The following is a 22,161-nucleotide window of genomic DNA, read 5'->3' on the forward strand; positions in this document are numbered from 1 at the left end:
CATCGGAGAACATGGGCTCTGGGATCAGACTCCATCCATCTGAGAGCAGCCACCCCTCCTAAGCCTACCAGTGCTCGAATCAAGTTATCATGCTTCTTTGAACTTTGTTTTATCATTCAAGAAGGAAGGACAGCATCTCCTTCAGAGTGGTACCGAGGGGATGACATGATGCAACACCAAAGTCTTAGGGCAGCATCCCGTACAGAATAAGTACTTGGCAAATAACATCTAACCAGAACTCATGCCACATTTCATAAATAGGAACATTCATGGAGCAAAGTAAAGCAGGAGGTCTTTTGTTATCCTCACGGAAATCATAAAAACTAGTTTCTACAGACTACTCCTGAGGGCTATGGAAGATAACTATCCCTCAGCCATCTCCTCAGTGCTGGTGAGTCGGAGGTTCCTTGCCCTGTACATGGGTATCTCTATGTCTTCACATCAGCTTCACTCTATGCATGTCTTTTTCCAGAGTCTCCTCTTCTGTATAAGGTACAAGCATGCTGGGATAGGGATCTCCCTAATGGCTTTATATTACTTTGACCCCTAGTTTCACCTGAGGTCTCACTCTCATACATTAGGGATGGATCATCATCTGTTTTAGATGGGATACATTCCATCCAAAGCAATTCCTCCTGTCTCTCTTTGCAAACATACTGACAGAGTTCTCTCTGTAAAAAACATGCACAGGCCCGGTTAGATGGCTCAGTGAGTTAAGATACTTGCCAATAAGCTTTATGATCTGAGTTTGATTCCCAGGACCCACATGATGGAAGGAGAGAAATGACTCCCACAAGTTGTCCTCTGACCTACACATGAATGTTGTGACACATTCCTCACACCAAATAAATGAACAAACAAATCTATAAATGTAATAAAATTTTTAAATAAAGAAAACACTCATGATTGCTATGAGAAATAGTAAAAAGTCTTGGGTACAGTGGCTAGATCTCTCCCAATAGGAAATTTAAAAAAAAATTAAACTTTATTAATATATTCCATCATACTAAAACCAGCTGTATGTGCCTGAAGATACATATTTCTCACTGCTTACTTATCATTTATTTATTGAATGCTGAATATACCCCATGCCTTGTGCCACCTGTTAGAAGTTTATCTGTCAATGAAACACATCACTGGTTTGCCTACTTACAACAGTAGATATTTCATAACCTGTTGCAAATGTCTAGTTACAGACCAGTAGTTTCTGAAACCATACTTGTAGATCTGCTAGTCAGTTTCATCTGTATTATGACCATATAGCTCACAAAACAACTTAAAAACAGACAGATTTAAAGGACACACAGGTTTTGTCTCTCAGTTTCAGATGTTTCATCTATGGTTGCTTGTGGTGATATTTTGTTTGTGCTTTAAAAAACAAGTCTGTCTGAAGATCAGAGTGTTGAACTAGCCACTAGTTAACCATAGAGGCTAGGAAGCACAGAAGAAACTAGACAGATGTCCAACAGACTATAACAGACCACAGCTACAGGCCCAGATTATCACATCCAGGCAAATTTAAAATCACCATAGATGGACAAAATGAGGCATTACATGATAAAAACAAATTTAAGCATTATCTACCTAAAAATCCCACCCTATAGAGGTGGTAGAAAGAAAACTCCAAGCAAGAAGTTAACTTCTTAGTTACTTCTAAGAAAACACAGTGAATAAATAACCAAGGCCAGCAAAATCAAACGAAGGGAAACACACACTACCACCACTACCACAACAACATTATAACAGGAATCAATAATCATTGGCCATTGATATCTGTCAATATCAATGATCTAAATTATCAATAAAAAGACACAGACTAAGAGAATAGATATGAAGCCAGGATCTGTCCTTCTGCTGCAATCAACAGACAAACCTTAACATCAAAGATATTATCTTTTTGGGGTAAAAGGATGGAAGAAAATATTCCAAGTAAATGGGTTATAAAGCAAGCTGATTTTATATTCTAACATATAGACTTCAATCCAAAACTAATCATAACCAAAGGGAAAAAAATCCAGGATGCCATTGTAATAATTAATATCTATGCACCCAAGTTGTAAACAAAAACCAAAAACACTATTACAGCTCAAATCACATATTGACCTTTACATGTTCATACTAGGAGACTTCAGTACCCCACTCTCACCAATAGAGATGTCATGAAAAAAAAATAAAAAAAAAGGCCCATCTATATACAATTGACAAACAGACTGAGAAAGAAACAACGCCTTTCATGATACGTTAAAATAACACAAATTATGAAATCAAATAAACAAAGACTAGTAAAATAAAAACTGCAGGACACTGAAGAAAGAAATTGAAAATGATATCAGAAGATGGAAGGACCTCAGGAGGCATTAATCTAAATGATCTTTATCAATAAACTATCAGTAGTCAAATACTGGGGTAAGAACCGGAAAAAAGGAGCAGTCCTCAGTTGCCTCCTACCTCTTCCATTACTCCATTCAAAAGGCCTCAGATCCTGTCTCAGCCCTGCCTTACCACTTCCCATCTCCTCCTTGTCTACAGTGTTCCAAACATCTACAATCAGAGTGGATAACTCCACCCTCTGACTCCAAGCAAGCTTTTTTTATGAATCAAAATATCACACATTTCCTCCTTTTTGTATAAATAAAAAGTGAAGGCTTTAGCTAACATATTAAGTAACATATCCAGTAAGTACCATAACTATATACAAGTATATACAGGTAAGAATTACATTTGCCAAATTGAGAGAAAATATTCCATTATCTATCTTATTTTGGTAAATCCAAACTGTTGTACATAATTCACTTTCTATCTTAACTTGCATTACCAACAAAAAACTCTTTTTGTGTCTCTCAATTTTACATACTTTACACCTCTTTTGTGAGTTTCTTTTCTGAATTTGTTAAGTAATCTTAAGCACCAAAGACTCAAAAAGGATATATTTCCTGAGTAAACAGAAGCAAACAACTTCCAAAATAAAGAAATGACAGAGACAACTGGCTGACTGAAGAACCTTGCTTCAGCCTACAGTCCTAGAATATCTAAGAAAATTTTCTGTAAAACACAGTTTTGAAGGATTGTCCTCTCTTGTCTTGGTAAAATTCAGGAGTCACTTTCTTTTGTGTGCTTCTTGTCCAGTTTGGATAGCATACTGTCAGAAAGTCTAGTCAAGGATCATCCCATATTCATCGATGCATAAAATTAACATAATAAAGAGGGCCATCTTACCAAAAATAAACTACAGATTCAATGCAATATCATCAAATTTCCAACATAATTCTTCACAGATCATAAAAGGACAACTTTAAAATTTATGTGGAAAATCAAACACACACACACACACACACACACACTTACTTCCAAAAGCCCAAACAACAAAAACAAACAAATTTAGAATGGCTAACCTGAGTAATAAAAGAACTATTAGAGGTATCACCATCCCTGATTTCAAGCTGTACTGCAAAGCTGCAGTAATAAAACCATCATGGTTTTGGCACAAAAACAGATATGTTGATCAATGGATTCAAATCAAAGAAGAATATATAAATCCACACACCTATGGGTACCTGATTTTTGACAAAGAGAACAGAAATACACACTGGAAAAAAAGACAGCATCTTCAACAAATGGTACTGGTGAAACTAGATGCCTGCATTTGGAAAACTCCAAATAGATCCATAAACAACAAACTGCACAAAACTCAACTACAAATGGATCAAACACCTCAACATAAAATAAGATAGACATAGTTTGAGAGAAGAGAAAATAGGGAACAGCTTTGTCCTCATTGTCACAGGAAAAGACTTTCAGACAAAACACCACTAGTTCAGACTCTAAGATCAGCCATTAATAAAGGAGAGCTCATGAAACTGAGAAAAATTGCACATCAAAGGACACTGTAATTTAGACCAACTACCCATCTGATAGAGGGATAATATCTAAGATAAACAAAAAACTCAAGAAACTAGATATCAGGAAAACAAATAACACAATTTTTAAAATGGGGTACAGATCTAAACAGAAAGTTCTCAAAAGAGGAAACACAAATGGCTGAGAAACACTTAAATGCTCAACATCCCTAGACACAAGGGATATGTAAACAAAACTACATTGAAACTTGAAAATCATGTTACACCTGTCAGGATGGCTAAGATAAGAAAACAAGTTACAGCTCATGCTCGCAAGGATGTAAAATAAAAGAAATACTCATCCAATGCCGGTGGGAGGGTAAACTTGTACAGCCACTATGGAAAACAGCAAGGTAGCTCCTCAAAAAGATGGAAATTGATCTACCACAAATATCCAGCGATACCATTTGTCTTAATGAGTGTTTATTTCTATTAGGAGACACCATGACCACAGCAACTCTTATAAAAGAAAGCATTTAATTGGTCCTTATAGTTTCAGAGGTTTGGTCCATTGTCTCTATGAAGGGAGCAGTAAACAGACATAGTGCTAGATAAGTAGCTGAAAGTTATACATTCAGATTCACAGGCAGCAGGAAGAGAAAGACACTGAGCCTGGCTTGGAATTTTCAAAACCTCAAAGCCAGCAGGGTATGATAGTATACACCTTTAATCCTAGCATTAGCAAGGCAGTGGCAAGCAGATCTTTGTGAGGTTGAGGTCTGCCTGGTCTAAAGAATGAGTTCTAGGACAGCCAGAGCTACACAGAGAAACCCTGACCTCAAAGTCTACTTCCAGTAACCCACTTTCTCAAACAAGGCCATATCTCCTATCCTTTTTCAAACAGTGCCACTTGCAAATAACCAAGAATGAAATCTTTCAGCATATGGGGACATTCTCATTCAAACCATTACACCACCTAGAAATATATACAAAGGATACTTTATTCTACCACAAAGAAACCATGTTTATTGCTGAGCTATTCATAATAGCAAGAAATCAGAAACAACCTAAATATCCTTCAACAAAAGAATGGATAAATACAAAGTGCTACATTTACAAAATGGAGTACTACCCTGCCCTTAAAAAGAAACAAAAGCCACCCTCTGCCTGTAAGACCCTCAGAATGAGGAGTCTCCCAGTTTTTGTTGGTACCCCCAAGAACTCAATGTCCAGTCTAGTTGCTGCAACACACAAGAGGATTTAATGAACAGGAATCGTTTGCACAAACAGGCTCCCTCAGCACACACGCTAAGAGAAGCCCCATCCCCCGGCACAGGTGCTTTTAAAGGCAAAATCCACAAGCTTAGGGAGGGCATGTGACCCTCTGTCCATTAAGTACCTGACCCATTGAGGCCAGATGGTCTCACTGTTAGGGTCAACAGACCTTAGGGCCTTGGGAAGTCTGGGCAAACCAGAGGTGCAGCTATCTCTTTGTTTCTTAAGGACACAATTTACCACCTGCTGACTTATGGAAAGGTTACAGAAAGGAGGGGCAGTGTGAATTCTTGGTATACTGCTATCTCATGGCTGGTGGTTGGCAAATTCCATCCAGCATTCCAATTATTTGGGCTTCATTTCATTTCTTTGCTAGATTAAGTCTTTCAGCCCTACAGGGCCCACTGCTCTACTGCTCTGGTTGAGCACTGGACCAGAGTGTGGATCCAACAACCCCTCCACTGCCAGAGAATTTCCTGGATCTCCTCTGAGCACACTAGAACCGGCTATCCAATCTGGACCACCCTGAGTCCCTGCCTGCCTAATCTTTGAATATATTGATGGGCCTCTGCCAGAGGAGAGCTGTCCTAGAGACCTTGGACCATCCAGAGTTACAGACATGGAACTCGTAATCCACCTACACCCACCAGGAGAGTAGAGTAAAGGGAGAGAGACTTGACCTGTACCAACAGGAAGAAGCTATAGGAAGATGGCAATAAAAGAAAACACCCAACAATAGAAAGACAATCATGACACCACAAGAATCTAGGGACTCTACAACAACTACACCTGAACATACAAAAGCAGATGAAGCAGAAGAGAATGACTTAAAAAAATAACTTCATAAAAATGATAGAGGACCTCAAAGACAATATGAGAAAATCACTTAAAGAGATGGAAGGAAAAACAAGCAAAAAATAGGAAGAAATAACAAATCTCTTAAAGAAAGTAAGGAACACCAAGAAAAAACAAACAGATGAAGAAAAGAGTACAAGACTTGAAAATTGAAATAGTGACAATTAAAGAAAACACAAACTGAGGGAATGCTGGAAATAGAAAGACTGGGCAAACCATCTGAAACTACAGATGCAAGCATAACCAACAGAATACAAGCGATGGAAGAGAAAATCTCAGGCACTGAAGATGAACTAGGGGAAATAGATTCATCGACCAAAGAAAATATTAAATTCAAGAAATCCTTAACACAAAACATCCAGGAAATGTGGGACACTGTGAAAAGACCAAACCTAAGAAGAATAGGCACAGAAAAAGGTGAAGAAGCCCAGTTCAAAAGTGCAGAAAACATATTCAACAAAATCATTGAAGAAAACTTTCCCAATTTGAAGAAGCACATGCCTATGAATGTACAAAAAGCATACCGAACACCAAATAGATTGGACCAAAGAAAAAGACCCCTTGACCCATAATAATCAAGATACCTAACATACAGAATAAAGAAAGAATATTAAGAACAGTGAAGGAAAAAAAAGCCAGGTAACATCTAAAGGTAGACCTATCAAAATTACACCTGACTTATCCATGGAAACCCTCAAGGCCAGAAGGTCCTGGATGGATGTTCTACAAGTACTAAGAGTCCACGGATGCCAACCCAAGCTACTATACCCAGCAAAATTTCAATCATTATAGAGGAAGAAAACAAGATATTCAATGACAAAGCCAAATTTTCACAGTACGTATCTACAAATCCAGCCCTACATAAAATTCTGGCAGGAAAACTCCAAACCAATCAACTTAACTATGATCACAAAGTCAAAGGCAATAAATTATCACACTTCACCAGAACCCAAAGGATAAAGCAGGGCAAATATATTCACAATACCACCACCAACAACAAACCTAAAACAAACAAGAATTAACAATCAATGGTCCTTGCTTTCCCTCAATATGAAAATACACAGGCTAACAGAATGGATACGAAGACAGAATCCATCCTTCTGCTGCATACAAGAAACACATCTAAGCTTCAAAGACAGACATTACCTCAGGGTAAAAGGTTGGGAAAAGATCTTCCAATCAAATGGACCCAATAAGCAAGCAGGTGTATCTATCCTAACATCTAAAAAGCTAGACTTCAAAATCAATCAAAAGAGATAAAGAAGGTCATTTTATATTCATCACAGGAGAAATCCATCAGTACAAAGTCTCAATTCTGAATATCAATGCCCCAAATACAAAGGTATCCACATTTGTAAAAGAAACACTACTAAGACTCAAAGCTCACATAAAATCTCATATATTCATAGTAGGAGACTGCAACACGCCACTCTTACCACTAGATAGAACCATCAGACAGACACTTAACAAAGAAACAAAAGAACTAACTGAAGTTATCTCCCAATTGAATTTAACAGACATCTATAGAATATTCCATCCAAGCACAAAAGAATATACCTTCTTCTCAGCACCACATGGAACCTTCTCTAAAATCGACCACATACTAGGCAACATAACAAATCTCAACAGATACAAAAAAATTGGAATAGTCCCTATATCTTACCAGACCACCATGCTTTAAAGTTGGTATTCAACATCACAAATTGCAGAAACTCTACAAACTCATGGAAAATGAACAATGCACAACTGTACGGTTCCTTCAGAAATAGAGAATAATTATGGATGGATGGGGACCTAGAATGGGAGGATCAAATAGGCAGAGGAGAGAGGGTTGATGGACAAAATATGGAAGAGACAGCTAAAATTAAGGGCCATTTGAGGTACAGCATGGAAACCTAATACAGTAGAAACTTCCTAAAATATATACATATATCAAGATGAGCTAAATGAAATCATCAAATAACAGGGTAGATAGAATCTCAATTAGCTATCTCTCATCACCAAATGAAACTGCCAGTACTGGAAATGGGTTATATCTAATTGAGTTGTTGGCCAAACAGGTTCCATTCAAATCCCAGAACAATCCAGACTGTTGCCAAAACTCCCTCTAAAGCCCTATTGCTGGAACCAACACAACTCATTGAGCATAGAGAATTCGAGTTCATGCCTACATACAGTCTTCAACCCTATGTCCTAGTGTCCTTGGTAGAGGAAGATAAGTCAGCACATTATCAAAAGAGAAATGTAAACACAAAGTCAGCAACTAAACCTTTGATTTACAATAATGCCCTACCTGCAATTATGTTAGTGCAATGGTGACAAAAAGCTTATAAGGGTAACCAACCAATATCTAGTTTGACTTAATGAAACACTCCATGAAATGGAACCCATACCAAACACTATCTGGGTAACCAAGAACCAGAGACTACACAGCCCAGGAACCTAGAGTAAAATCAAATACTACTGATCTTAAAATTTTTTAAAAGTAGTGATAAAATAGCTTCTAATGATATTCAGCTATACCCATAAACCAGTGTCTTGACTGCCATCACCAGAGAAGTTTCCTCTTATAGCAAATGGGAAAAAAAACTATAGATACCTGCCACAAGACAGTGTATAGAAAGTGAGAGATCTTGGAACTTTCAGTACTAAATGGGATGTTTCCATCAAATCCCTCCACTCAGAGATCAGAGAAGCCTGCCAAAGAGGAAGTAGAAAGAGTATAAAAACCAGAGGAGATGGGGGACACAAGGAACACAAGGCCTTCCAAATCAACGTGAGCAAAGCTCTTATGAATTCAGAGACTGAAGCAGCATTCACAGAGGCTGCACAGATTGGCACCAAGCAAGCACATATGTGGTCAGTGCTAGCAGGTGACTGATGCCTAGCGATTATTAGAATGACTGAAACTCAGAACATGAATGGAACCAAAATAAGAAGAAAATGTCCTTGTACACATTGCTGCCGGAAGCATGACAATAGCAGCATCGGAAGGAGAGTTTGGTAGTTTCTACACCACATGTACATTATCACATGGCCCAGGAAGTGTGCTTTCAGTTATTTACCCCCAAGGGAAGTAAAACATGCCTGCATAAAAGCCTTACATGCATCTTTGTCATTTTATTCACAACTGTCAAAACCAAGTAATCAAGGCCTGGAAAGATGGCTCAGTAGTTAAGAGTGGTAGCTGGTTTTCAGAGGACCTGACTTTTGTTACCAACACCCATGTAAAATAATAATAATAAAAAATAAATCCTAGAGCTGGAGAGATTGCTCAGCCGTTATAGGTTAGGCTCACAACCAAAAATAAATCCCAAAAAATCCAATTGTCCAAAGCCAGATGATCAGATAAAACAATTGTGTTCAAAAAATATTACCTAGCAATAAAAAGCACCTACAATGATTTCAATTACTCCACTAAGTGACTGAAAACAGACTAAGAATGTGTATCTTCTTGCTTACTCTCTCAGGTTTTTCTGATAAACTGTCTTTTAAAGAAGCCGTTCCCATCTCCACATCTTCTAGTTTTAGCAAAGGTGACCTATTTTCCACTTGTCTCAAGGGCAATGCTAAATCTTCTGCTCCCCAACCTGGTTTCATTTTTATCACTACATTGTGAATTATGTGGTGGGTTTTTTTCTATTGATATTTATTTGTTAGATATTTTCCAATATTTATTAAATGGGGTCATTCCTTATGTCTAGGCTTTGTTCAGAGATATATTCAAATTTTTAACCTATCAGTATTTTCTATTGAGACTTTTTGTCTCTTATTTAGAATTTTAAATACTTACAGAGGTCCATTAAACATTTAATTACAGTTTTCTAATATTTTCGAGTCTTAGTGTTTTTTTTTTCTTTAAATTTGTTGAGGCAGTAGGTAATAGTTGCATATATTTGTTTTTTAAAATTAAAGTTAAATTTCAGTTATTCAGTTACTTTTGCCATATTTTTATTTTTGGAGAAAATTTCATGTTTAATTTAGATAAATTTTGAGCAATTTTAGATACAGCTAACCAGCACGAGATCTGAGTTCCCATTTAACCCCCACCCTAGACAAACACTTTCACTTTAGCACTCCTCAGTGAGATCTTTGTAAATATGGATAAACAGACAATGTCATACCAGCTCACCCATAGTGTTTAATGAAACTGGGACTCAACAAAGAAATAATAACATGTATGCACTCTTGATGTATGCAGAAGTTTCACAGCTCTAGGCTTGCTTCCAGAGCTGGGCTACTACCAATTGTTTGAAACTGGTATTGTCCTGACCACATCTCAAGGAATATTATGATTTTGGATAGACAATTTCTACCACAATGGAAAGTTCTTTTGGACATGTTTCTTTGCTCAAACTATAGGGAGAAAAAAAAATGGAACCTCTTGCAGCTATCTTTCTGCACATATCCACCCCTTCTTCCTGGATTACCATGGTGCTTTATCTATATTTGCTTAGAAACTCAGTTTCCTGCACAGGCACTTCTTCAATGTGTGTCCATTAGCAAGTGATTTAACCCTTCTGACTCTCGGTTTCTTCATCCTAATTACTCATTAATCTGGTACTAGGATTAAATTAGGTAAGCAAGTTTTTAAAAAATTGAAACATTCATCATACTAAGCCCTCATTTGTAAACCTTTGTGAGTTAAAGTCTGTTCTTACTAAGTTTGACTACATTACTCCGAAGACGCTTACTAAAAGCAAAGTTAATCATCTCTTTACCCGAAATGGATTTGTGTAACCCAACAGTAGATTTGCTGCTTTTATATCACCATGAACATATTCATTTTCATGTATATATTCCAGTATGTCCAGCTGTGAAAAGAAATAGGTAAAATCAGCATTAATGTTTTACACTAGAATAATATGGTTTATTTCTACATATGATAAAATAATGTATCTCACTATTATTGATTATTCTAAAATATCATAACTTCTGGTTGTTCATTCCATAATCAAGACATCTATGGTAAACAGTCATAAGTTCATTCATCAATCAATAATTATTATTCAAATCTTGAAAACATCACAACAAAATATTATACCTCGGATCATTTTCCCTTGTAATAACAAAAGCCCTGGAACCTTGCACGCACACACACACACACACACACACACACAGAGAGAGAGAGAGAGAGAGAGAGAGAGAGAGTTATATAAGAGAGAGGTGGTCTATAAACACTGACTAGGAGAATAGATAGAAAAATAGCTGGAGAAATCAATTATTTTCCACATCACAACCTGGCATGAGCTGTTTCATTCTATTTATGATTGAGGGTGGGAGGAGATCCAACCAAAACATATACAAATAAGTTAAATATGAGGAATGATCAACAAATGAATGTACTCATGGTCATTTATGTTTCACAGTTAGCAACATGGGTGATCCATTGCAGTAATTTATTGTTGCCAAACCCCCAACTTAAATACTTAAAATATTTTAAATCAAACTATACCATATTTAGTATGAGAAGGTGTCTATTTGGTCACAGTTTGCAGTTACAAATGTAACAAACTAAAGAAAGGTTATTCTCTTGCGGCTATACTAACTTGTTCTGAGATGCAAAACCAAGCTGTGAGAGAAAACTGAGTGAAATAGCAAAGGCCAAACACAGCATACCCTGTCATCTGCAGAGCCCATGGCTATCAATTTTACCGAAATCCTTTCTCCTCTCTATAACTGACATTACTAAGCAATAATCTTTACTTTCTCATAATCCCATAAAAAGCAAAACAAGTAAATAATCTAAAAATGAGGCATTTGAAGTGAACCATCTTGAACTCACCACCCTGATTCCAAGTTGCAGGACAGTCGACTTCTGAAAAGTACCGTTCTGGTCTGAGAGCTTCTGCTGTAAATCTATTCCTAGTCTTTCCATTACCATGAATCTGTAACTGTAAGGGGTATCATAAAAGAGATCTTCCTGAAATTAATGCTGACATTATCTCTTAATGGATTTGAAAGAAGAACAATGCCTCCAACTAACAACCAAGGAGGATCAGTTAGTGTAAGCCCCTGGAGCACTGATGAACAATAATAATCCGCACTCCTCTGCACAGAGAAGTTACTACTGTCTCAGATAGTGGAGAGAATGGTGTTGCAAACTTTCTTTTTTGGTTGTCTATGGCAGTGTTAATTGCTTGGTACAGATTAGTTCCCATCACCCCGTTATGTATCTTAAAAATGTCACTGCCCATATAGAAAATGGTAATACTTCTTATCTTACAAAACTATACTTTATCCATTGTTATACACTCTTTTACATTTTATTTAGGGGTGTGTGTGTGAGTGTGTGTGTGCGCACGTGTGCGTGCACCTCTGGACACAGCGGATAGAAAAGTCTGTCTATCCCTCAGTGCTAAAGCTGGTGGTGTTGCATGGGTGTTGGGATCCGAACTTGGTTACTAATAGGTGTGCAGCAGCACTCTGAATGGTTCTGTCCATCTCTCCATCCCCACACACCTTTTTTGCAGCTTCACATCTTCCTTTTCTTTTCAGTAGTCCCCTTTTTATTCCCCCTTTCTAGCATAACACTCCATAGTCTACATCCACTATTACAATCTTTTGGGTGGAGGGTATCTTACAAAAGTGTGACATTATCATGGATATCTTCACGATCCCTTTTATTATTATTAAATTACCATACAACATTATAGGTTTCTTTATGGCACATTCATGCCATACTTTGTGTCATTCATCTTTCTCTTCCACTGCTTTCCCCAGTCACCCCTCAATCTTTCCCTTTCCCCTCAAACATCCTTGCCTGTGCTTTCATGTCACATAGATTCCATTATTTTCTCTTATTCCCTTCTCCCTTTTCATGCTGTCTTCACCACATCTCATAGGCCCTTTTTATATGCAGATGCACACATGCGCATGCACACACACACACACACACACACACACACACACACACACATCACACTAACACCATATATGTATAAGGTATCTGGGTTTCTGAGATGAGATGAAACAAGAAGAAGTGGTTTGGGTGGTGTAACTTATTCCACTTAATGAATATTCTCCAGTTCTATCCACCTTCTGAAAAATGTCATGATTTCATTGCCTTATGGCTGAATAAAATTCTATTGTGTATCACATTTCCATTATCCATCCATTGACGGGACATAAAGGCTGATTCCATTCCTGCACATTACATACAGTGCAATAATAAACATGGATATGTAAATGTCTCTATGGTATGCTAAGATGCCATCAGACAAACCCTCAGGAGTGGCATTGCTGGGTCATACGGTAGTTCTGTTATGAGAAACAGCCATAATAATTTCGCCTTGCCCTCACTAGCTTACACACCACCACCAGTAATATAAGAAGCCATCCTTCCCAGCACACTTGCTTACCTCACCAATTTTCATATCACCAGTATGTAAGGCTTCCTCCTAACCAGCATACTTGTCACACTTTTGTCATTTGTTTTGTTTTTGCTGATTTGTGAAATGTAATCTCAAAATAGCTTTTCTTTTAAAATTTATCTTTGTTTACCTATATTTGTGTGTGTTTCTGTGTCAACATATGCTACATGTATGCAGATGTAGAAGCCAGAAAAGGGAGTCAGATTTCCTTGAGCTGGAGATTTGTCAGTTATGAGCCACCCAATGTGGGTGCTGGGAAGTGAACTTCACTCTTCCACCAGGGCAGCAAGCACTGGTAACCATGGAGCCATCTCTCTAGCCCTCTTGAACTCATTGGAATTTGTATTTCCTGATGGCTGAGAACATGAAATGGTACTTCAAACTGGCCATTTTTATTTCTCTCTTTCAAGAACTATCCATTGAGTTCATTAGTCTATTTGAACATGTAGTATTTTTACTGTTTAATCTCTTCACTTCTTAATGCATTCCATATAATAAGCCTTTATCTATTGAGGAGTTGGCAAAAAGGCATCCTGTTCGCTAGGATGACTACCTTGCTGTGTAGAAACTGTTTAATTTCACTAAACCCCTGCAGAGTTTTGAATGAAAAATGTCCCCCATCATTTCTGGCATTTTGTCCCCAATTGGTGGTGCTGTTTGAGAGAGGCTTAGGTTATATACATTACTGGGGGTGGGCTTTGAGAAAAATATCTATAGCCCTTCCATTTCACTCTCTCTGAAGCTTTGTGCTTATGGTTAAGATGTGAGCTCTATAATTCCTGTTGCATTCCCACTGTCATGCTGGCTGCCTACATCATATTATCACACTGACCTGCTATTATGGACTCTAACCATCTTGAAACCATAAGCCAAAATAAACTCTTTCATCTATAGGTTGCCCTGATAACAGTGTTTTATCACAGCAACAGAAGAGAAACTAACACAGTCCCATCAGTAAGCTCCAAGAAAGTCATACTTGTTTACTAGAGTCCTTGCCCATGCCTGTCTGGAAGAATTTACATAAGCTTTCCTCCAGCAGTGTCAGGGTCTTTAGCTTTAAATTAAGTCCTTAATGTGTTTAGAATTGATTTTTATGCACAATGACCAATACAACAATTCTCAACTTGTGGGTCAAAACCCCTTTATGGAGTCAAATGATCCTACCACAGGGGTCACATTAGATATCCTGCATTATCAGACATTTACAATTCATAACAGCAGCAAAACTAGTTACGAATTAGCAATGAAAATGATTTTATGGTCAGAGGTCACCACAAGAGAAACTGTTTTAAAGGTCTACAGCTGGATAAGGATCTACTGTTATTCTTCTACATGTGTGAGTAGCAAGTATTTCCAAAACCATTGATAAATAGGGATTTTTCCCATTGTGTCTTTTTTTTTAATGGCACGAAGTTAATTAGTATATTTGCATGGGTTTACTTCTGGGTCTTTATTCTAGTTCACTGGTTTGTCAGTTCATTTTTGTGCCAGGTGCCACACTTTTCATTATCACTGAGTCATGACTATTTGAGATAAAACAGTCTGATACTACTAGCCCTCAGATTTCTGCTTGGAATTGTTTTGGTTGTTCAGGTATTCATTTTTAGGTGTTTGTTTGTTTGTTTGTTTGATGTGAATTTTAGAACATTTTTTTCAGTTTTAATTATTAAGATATACTTGAATTTTGATGGGACAGTACTAAAACTATAGATCATATTTGGTAATAGAACCATTTCCACTATACTAATTAATTATGGCAATTGCTGCACATGCAAAAGATAGTCCATCTTTTAGTATCTCCTTGCATTTCGTTCGTCAGTCCCCGATGCTTTTCAACATAGACATATTTCCCCTCCACAAGTGGGTGTATTCCTCGAGTTCTTTTTAAGATATTTAAATGTGACCCCTCTTCCACAGATTTTTTTTTCTCACTTTGTTATGAACATACAACCTGCTGATCGTGCAGTGTTGTGTCCTACCTATTTTCAGATCTAAGTGTTTCAAGTGGAGACTCCTGTGTCTCTTATATACAGGTTTGAATGGTCTTTAAATAAGGATACTTTGAATTTCCCCTTTTCTATTTGTATCCCATTTATGTTTCTCTCACTCCCTCTCTTTTTTTCTTTGAGTACTGGCAAGGTCAGAGAGTGGGGACTCTTAATCTTTCTGTATTTAGAGCACATGTCTTCAGTTTTCCCCAGTTAGTATAATGTTAACAGTAGAAATTCATATATAGCTTTTACTGTATTGAAGCATGTTCCATCTATTTCTAATTTCTTCAGGATATTAACAATGAAGGGATGCTGAACAACATCAAAGGCATTTTTGACACTGATTAAGATTAATATGTGATTTCTTAATGATCAGAGATTCCCTAGAGTCTACTTACATGTATATTAAACTTACTGATATCCTCCATATGTTGAACAAACCATCCATCCTTAGAATAAAACAACTTGGTCATAGTGTATGATGTCTTTTATGGGCTCTTGAATTTGATAAAAATATACTATGTTCACTAAAGTCACTAAAGATATTGGTCTACGTTTTATTCTTTTCTTTCTTTTGCTTTTATGTTATTGTTTGGTTGGTTATCTTTTTCCAGTCTTAGTTATTAGAGTATCATGGCTTCACAGAATAATCAACAGCATCCTTACCTTTCTATTGTAGAATTGGTAGCTGTTTTCTGTCTCCCTCCCTGTCCCTCTCTCTTTGAGGTTTACAGGCTTTTCTTTAAACATCTGGTAGAATTCAGCAATGAACACATTCAGTCCTGGGATTATTTTTTCTTGGAAGACTACTTTCTTAATAGCTGCTTCAATCACAATGTCATATATTTGTTAGTCATATATGACTAACAAAGCAATGTAGATTTCAGGGGCTGGGAGACAGTTTAACCAATAAGAGGACAGTCTGCTCATCTAGGGAATCCTGGTTCGATTCCATACCCAAATGGCAGCTCACTAACATCTATAACTCTACTTCCATGACATCTAACACCCTCACCTGGCCTCCCCAGTGCATGCATGTGGTATATATGATGCATAGACATACATGTAGGCAGTACACACATACACATTTTCAAAGCAGCTCCTAGTTGATGCTTAATGAACTGTTCCACTTGTTAATCTGTAAAATCCCTTTTTATCACTTCTTGTTTTGGTATGGATCTACTCTATCAAGCATGAAAATAATTTCAGCAGCTTCCACACACTTTCTAGACTGATTTCCCTCCTCTGACTCTCAATCATGGATGTCTACCAGTGAGCTGTGTTTCTTGGAGATTAAAATATAGTTCAGTACAGTTTCTAATCTAGTCAGACACTGTACTACTTCTTACTAGAAACCTGGGGTCAATGATGTGTAAGATTGCTCCTGTGACATTTTATAAATTCCTATAATTTTTCTTGGCTATTTCTGTGTTTTGTTAAGTTATTATTTATTATTTTCTTTCGTCACTATTATTGTTAGAGGTCTGGTAGTGTACTATATTGGACGTGATGGATTTTTTCACAACTCCCATTGATTTATGTACTACACTAATAAAATGTATTATTTGCTTTGTTCTTGGTGCCAAGACTGTGCTGTTCCCCCATGTGTAGTTTTCCTTTCAGTCTTGTGTAACTGCTGACTTCTTGGTCATGAATTTCACTAGTTTGCTATTGTCTTGAAATATCTTGTATTTCCTTTCAGTTCAAAAGATAGATTAACAGTCTTGGTTGGGAGTTATTTACCTTAAGAGCTTGAAATATACTATTCTGTGCTTCCCTAAATTTTAGGATTACTGATAAGAAGTCTGGTGTTACTCTGGTGTCTGCCTTTGGAGATGAATTGGGATTTTCCCCCTTATGTATTGTAATATACCTTTTCTCTGTGTTTGACATTTCTAGATGGGAAATGTTTTTTGCTGTAATTTCACTAAAAAGATTCTCTATGCTTTTGGTATGTAATCATAGTTCTTTCTGCTATCCTGTGGCTTCTTGGGTTTAGTCTTTTGAATTCCGTGATTCCTTCTTTCTTCCTTCATTGGTTTCAGTGGAACATTTCCTTGACTTGGCCCCTCCTCTGATATTCCTTCTCCTGACTACTTGACTCGAGTTTTTCATTTTCAATAATTTTTGAACAGTTTCATTGTTGCATTTTTCTTCCCTCTTATTTTGCCATCCATGTTACTGATTTTCTCATCCATTTGCTGACTGTCTCCTCTCTATTACCAGGCCTTTCCAGGTTCTGGATTGAATTCATTTGTTCACCTATATCCTCTTTAAAGTTACTGGACATTTTTACTAAAAAAAAAAAAAATCTTAGATCACCATATGATGTTTTATTTATTTAAGTGTATTTACATTCAGTTACAATGACTTTAGGAGTCATGTTTTATGATGTTATTTGTAAATCTGATGGTCTGCATACCTCTTCCCGGTTGACTAGGTACTTTTTATTGAAAAGCCCACTGTTTAGAGATCAATCACCAACATCAAGCAGAAAGAAAATAAACTATACTAATAGCTTTAGTGTCAAACTCTGAGAGAAGAAAAGTACACTTGAAATTAATCGAAGGCCTGAATGTATCACTGATGACCACAAAACAGTTTTGTGTCCTATGAAGCTAGAAGTTATTTATGGTAAATCTTTATCTTTTTGTGGCCACGAGTCTTTATCTAGTAAACAAGATTGGTCAAATGAAATCCACAGCTGTAATAGCCGAGGTCTATCCAAGATGACGGTGGGTACCTTACCACCAGAACTGAGAGCTGTGCTCACTGTCTTGGTCTATGCTCCCATCCAGCCGGCTTGGAGATATGGTCAGTGCCATTGCCAGCTCCCGTACACACCAATGAATTATTAGCAGCACTTCCTAAAAGCCATGTGGTATTTTGTCACTATGCTGAATCAGGAAACCTCCCTTAAAGGAACCCACAAATTTCTGCTTGTCTCTAGCAAAACAGAGTCCAACTGAGAAAAATGCTGTTATCAAGTAGCCTTGCTTATCTTTGTTCTTTTGTTTTTAAAACCCTTTATTAAGCTTTTTTTAAGTTTTAAGTGGAAGTTCTTATTAGCCACGTTGAAGGCAGATAGTTATGGTTATAGTTTTCCTTAGTTAAGATTAAAGGTAAGTTGCATATAGGACTTCAGACTCACAAAGATAGAATAGATGATAAATATTTCCTTTAAATCTTGCTAAATATTAATGGACTAAATATTACTAACTGTGTTCTTATTTGATAAATATTTTGTTATATATTTTACTATGTTAAGGTTAAAACCCTTCTTTTTATTTCAGACAGAAAAGAGATGATGGGAGATGTCATTCTGTAAATATGTTTCTCTTATTGGTTAATGAATAAAGCACTGTTGGCCAATAAGAAAGCAAGGCAGGCGGGACTAGGAGACTAGGTGGAGAGAGGAAGAAGTAGGGAGGAGATTCAACATGGAGGACAGAAAGAGAGCAGAATGCCAGGTCCTCTCTCTGGTAAGATAAGACCACATGGAAATACTTAGATTAATAAAAATGGGTTAATATTTAAGACAGAGCTAGCCAATAAAAAAAAAAAAAAAACTAGTAACTGGCCAAAAGCTTTATATCTAATACAGAGTCTCAGCATGTTATTTGGGAATGGCGTGGCTTGTTGATCCAGGCTGGAGGAAACATGCTCATAATCTCCTGTCTCAAAAGAAAAAAGAGGGAGAGGGAGAGAGAGAAGAGAGAGAGAGAGAGAGAGAGAGAGAGAGAGAGAGAGAGAGAGAGAACAGGACAGGAGAGGAGAGGAGAGGAGAGGAGAGGAGAGGAGAGGAGAGGAGAGGAGAGGAGAGGAGAGGAGAAGCAATGTAGAAGTTTCTTTCTGGGCTTCACAAACTTGGAACTGAGATATACATGGTGGGGTATAATTCACAGACTCATGTCTTCCTTTGTGATGCGGGTCCTGAACTTGTGTGTGCTATGTGCTTGATCTTCATTCTAATGCTTTCACTTGTTACAGACCTAGCTCCTCTTTCGGTCACACTTGGTTCTTGATGGCTGAGATGCTGTCATCCTCCTGAGATGACCTGGGGTATGAGCCTGAGACAGGCTAATAATACAGCTAGCAGGTACCTACTACCTCTTCTACAAATGAAGAAAGCAACAACAGCATCAGATATGTAGAATCAGAAGAAGTCACAAGGAAAGACTTTCTGAACATAAACACAGGCACTAAGATCAATAATTAATAGATGAAATCCCATGAAACTGAAAAGCTTCTGCAAGGCAAAGGACACTTTCACTGAGGCAAAGTGGCAGCATACAAAATGTAAAAATATGTTTAACAATTTCACATCTGATAGAGGACTAATATCCAAAATATATAAAGAACTCAAGAAACTTAGTATCAAGAAAAAAGAGAAAAAAATAGTAACCCAATTAATCTAAACAGAGGCTACTCAATAGAGGAAACTCAGATGGCTGAGAAACACTTAAAGAAATGTTCAACATCCTCAGCCATCAGAGAAATGCAAATCAAAATGACTTATACTTGTTAGAATGGCTAAGATCAATAACACAAGAAGTAGCTCATTGAAATGAGGATGTGGAGCACAGGAAACACTCCTCCATTGCTGAAAGGAGTACAGCCACTATGGAAATTAGTATGATGGTTCCTCAGAAAATGAGAATCAATCTGCCTCAAGACCCAGCTATATTACTCTTGGGCATATACCAAAAGGATGCTTCATCCTACCATACTGCTCAACTATGTTCATTGCTATTCTATTCATAACAGCAAGACAATTTAAACCTAGCTGTCCATCAACAGAAGAATGGATTAAAAACATCTGGTACATTTACACAATGGAGTATTACTCAGCTGTTTAAAAAAAAATAACATCATGAAAATTTCTGGCAAATAAATGGAACTAGAAAAAGTCATTCTGAGTGAGGTAACCCAGATTCAGAAAGATAAATATGGTATGCATTTGCTTACATCTCTGGATATTAGCCATTAAGTAAATCATACCCAAGCTACAATTTGTAGGCTTGGAGAGGTTAGACATGGGGGAAAAGACAAGAAAGGACCCATGATTCTCCTTGTGAGGGGGAATAGAATAAACTTTATGTATAGACTGAAGGCAGGGTAGGAGTGGGAAGGGGGAAAAGGTACTGGAGGATCCAGTGAGAAGGGAGGGAAATGGAAATGAAGGGAGAAACAGCTAGGACTGAGGAACATTTGAGGGGCAGCATGGAACTCTAGCACAGTGGAAATGCCCTATAATACACAAAGGTGGTTCTATGATGTCTCCAAATATTGAGGGAGTCAGAACTCCTACTGATCATCTCTTGACACCAAAATGAACTTTCCAGTGCTAGAAGTAGGCTTATCCAATTGATTTGTTGGCCAAAGGGGTCCTATGAAAATTCCTAAACAACCCAGGTATTGCCAATACAATAGGTTGCTCTCCATAAACTGACAGCAAGACCCCATTGCTGAAGACACCTACACAACTCACAGAACATTGTCTACTGCCCTATGAACATGCTGAGGGACAAAATAGATTTTCTTTTTCTACTGCTGATCATCAGAAGAGTCACTATCTCACTAAAAGCTACAGCTTGTTTTAAGGTGTATGAAAAAAAAAAAAAAAAAAAAAAAACATTTTCTGGGGAAACATAACACACACATCTACTTGCCCCAGATAGGGAACCCACAACAGACCTAAACATGGATGCCACCAAAGTCCAACTTGGTGAATCAATGATTTTATTGGGGTTACAAACAGGAGCAGAAATGGCTCAAAGGCAGTTCCGTCACCAAAGCATGGCTCACTGCTCACAAAGCTGGGAACCTGGAGCACACTGCACAGGCTGCAGGCAGCAAGTGCCCTTTCCAGGTGCCTCAGTTGGTCTAAACCTCTCCCAGGCAGATCAGCAGGTTTTTGCTTCTTCCAGGTAGCTAGCCTGATCTAAGAAACTTCTTGGCAGCTTGAGTTTACTTCCTTTTAATTACACCAGGAGGGACTTTCTACTTCTATTATGTGCTCTGGCAGGAGGAGGCCTAGTGCATATGGTCAGTTTCAGAAACTCTGTGATGGTAATTCAGTGGCTTACCTTCCTGCTTGTGAGGCTTGTGAGGGAGATGGGAGATTGTTTGCAGGACTTCCTTGCCGTGTTTTGTTTGGTTGTTTTACCAGAATCTGTCTGTATTAATTACCTTTGTGATGAGGGCCCTGCTTCTCCTTCAACAGTAAAGAAAGTGTGTGACTGGGGCTCAGTGTGTTTTGGCTTCTTTTGGGGTGTTGCCTGGCTTTGGTGCCACACTTATGGTGTATCCAATCACTACCTGAGAATTTTCAAAACTCCTCCTGTTTTCAGAAGAGTCTTTTTTTTTTTTTTTTTTTTTTGTTCTGACAGTTGCCCTTCACCAGATCACACCAGCAACTTGTAGTCTTCCATTTTACCCAGAATTTCTATCCTTCCTTCAGAAGTATTTTACATGATTCTTAAGTCAGCTATTATAGTTCTAGATGATTTAACAGAAACATATAACATGATATGGATGTCCCATGATTCTTTTAGTCCATTCAGTAAACTGTATGAAACAGTTCGCTTTATTAATACTATTAAAAATATTTAAACATAGCCAGGTATTGGTGGCACATGCCTTTAACCCTAGCACTTGGAGGCAGATGGATCTGTGGTAGTGGGCCAGTCTAGTCCATAGAGTGAGTTCTAGGACAGCCAGAGCTACACAGAGAAACCCTGACTGGAAAAACAAAACAAAAAAAAAAAAAAAAAAAAGGTATTTGAACAGAGGGATGATACTTGAGCCTATTTTCTCATGACTATCACC

At 37.6% G+C, this 22,161-nt stretch overlaps 1 protein-coding gene across 1 annotated transcript in view; it reads right to left on the reverse strand.

Annotated features, from left to right (window-relative positions):
• The window catches only part of Vrk2 (VRK serine/threonine kinase 2), a 100,112-nt gene that overhangs the window by 34,781 nt on the left and 43,170 nt on the right, over nt 1-22,161 (reverse strand). The window contains exons 6-7 of the mRNA XM_051200515.1: nt 11,752-11,860; nt 10,688-10,780 (exon numbers count right to left, since the gene is read on the reverse strand). Of these exons, the coding sequence (XP_051056472.1) occupies nt 10,688-10,780; nt 11,752-11,860 (202 nt within the window). The remainder of the gene's footprint in view (nt 1-10,687; nt 10,781-11,751; nt 11,861-22,161) is intronic.

Source organism: Phodopus roborovskii, unplaced genomic scaffold (genome assembly GCF_943737965.1).
Source record: "Phodopus roborovskii unplaced genomic scaffold, PHOROB, whole genome shotgun sequence".
NCBI lineage: Eukaryota > Metazoa > Chordata > Mammalia > Rodentia > Cricetidae > Phodopus > Phodopus roborovskii.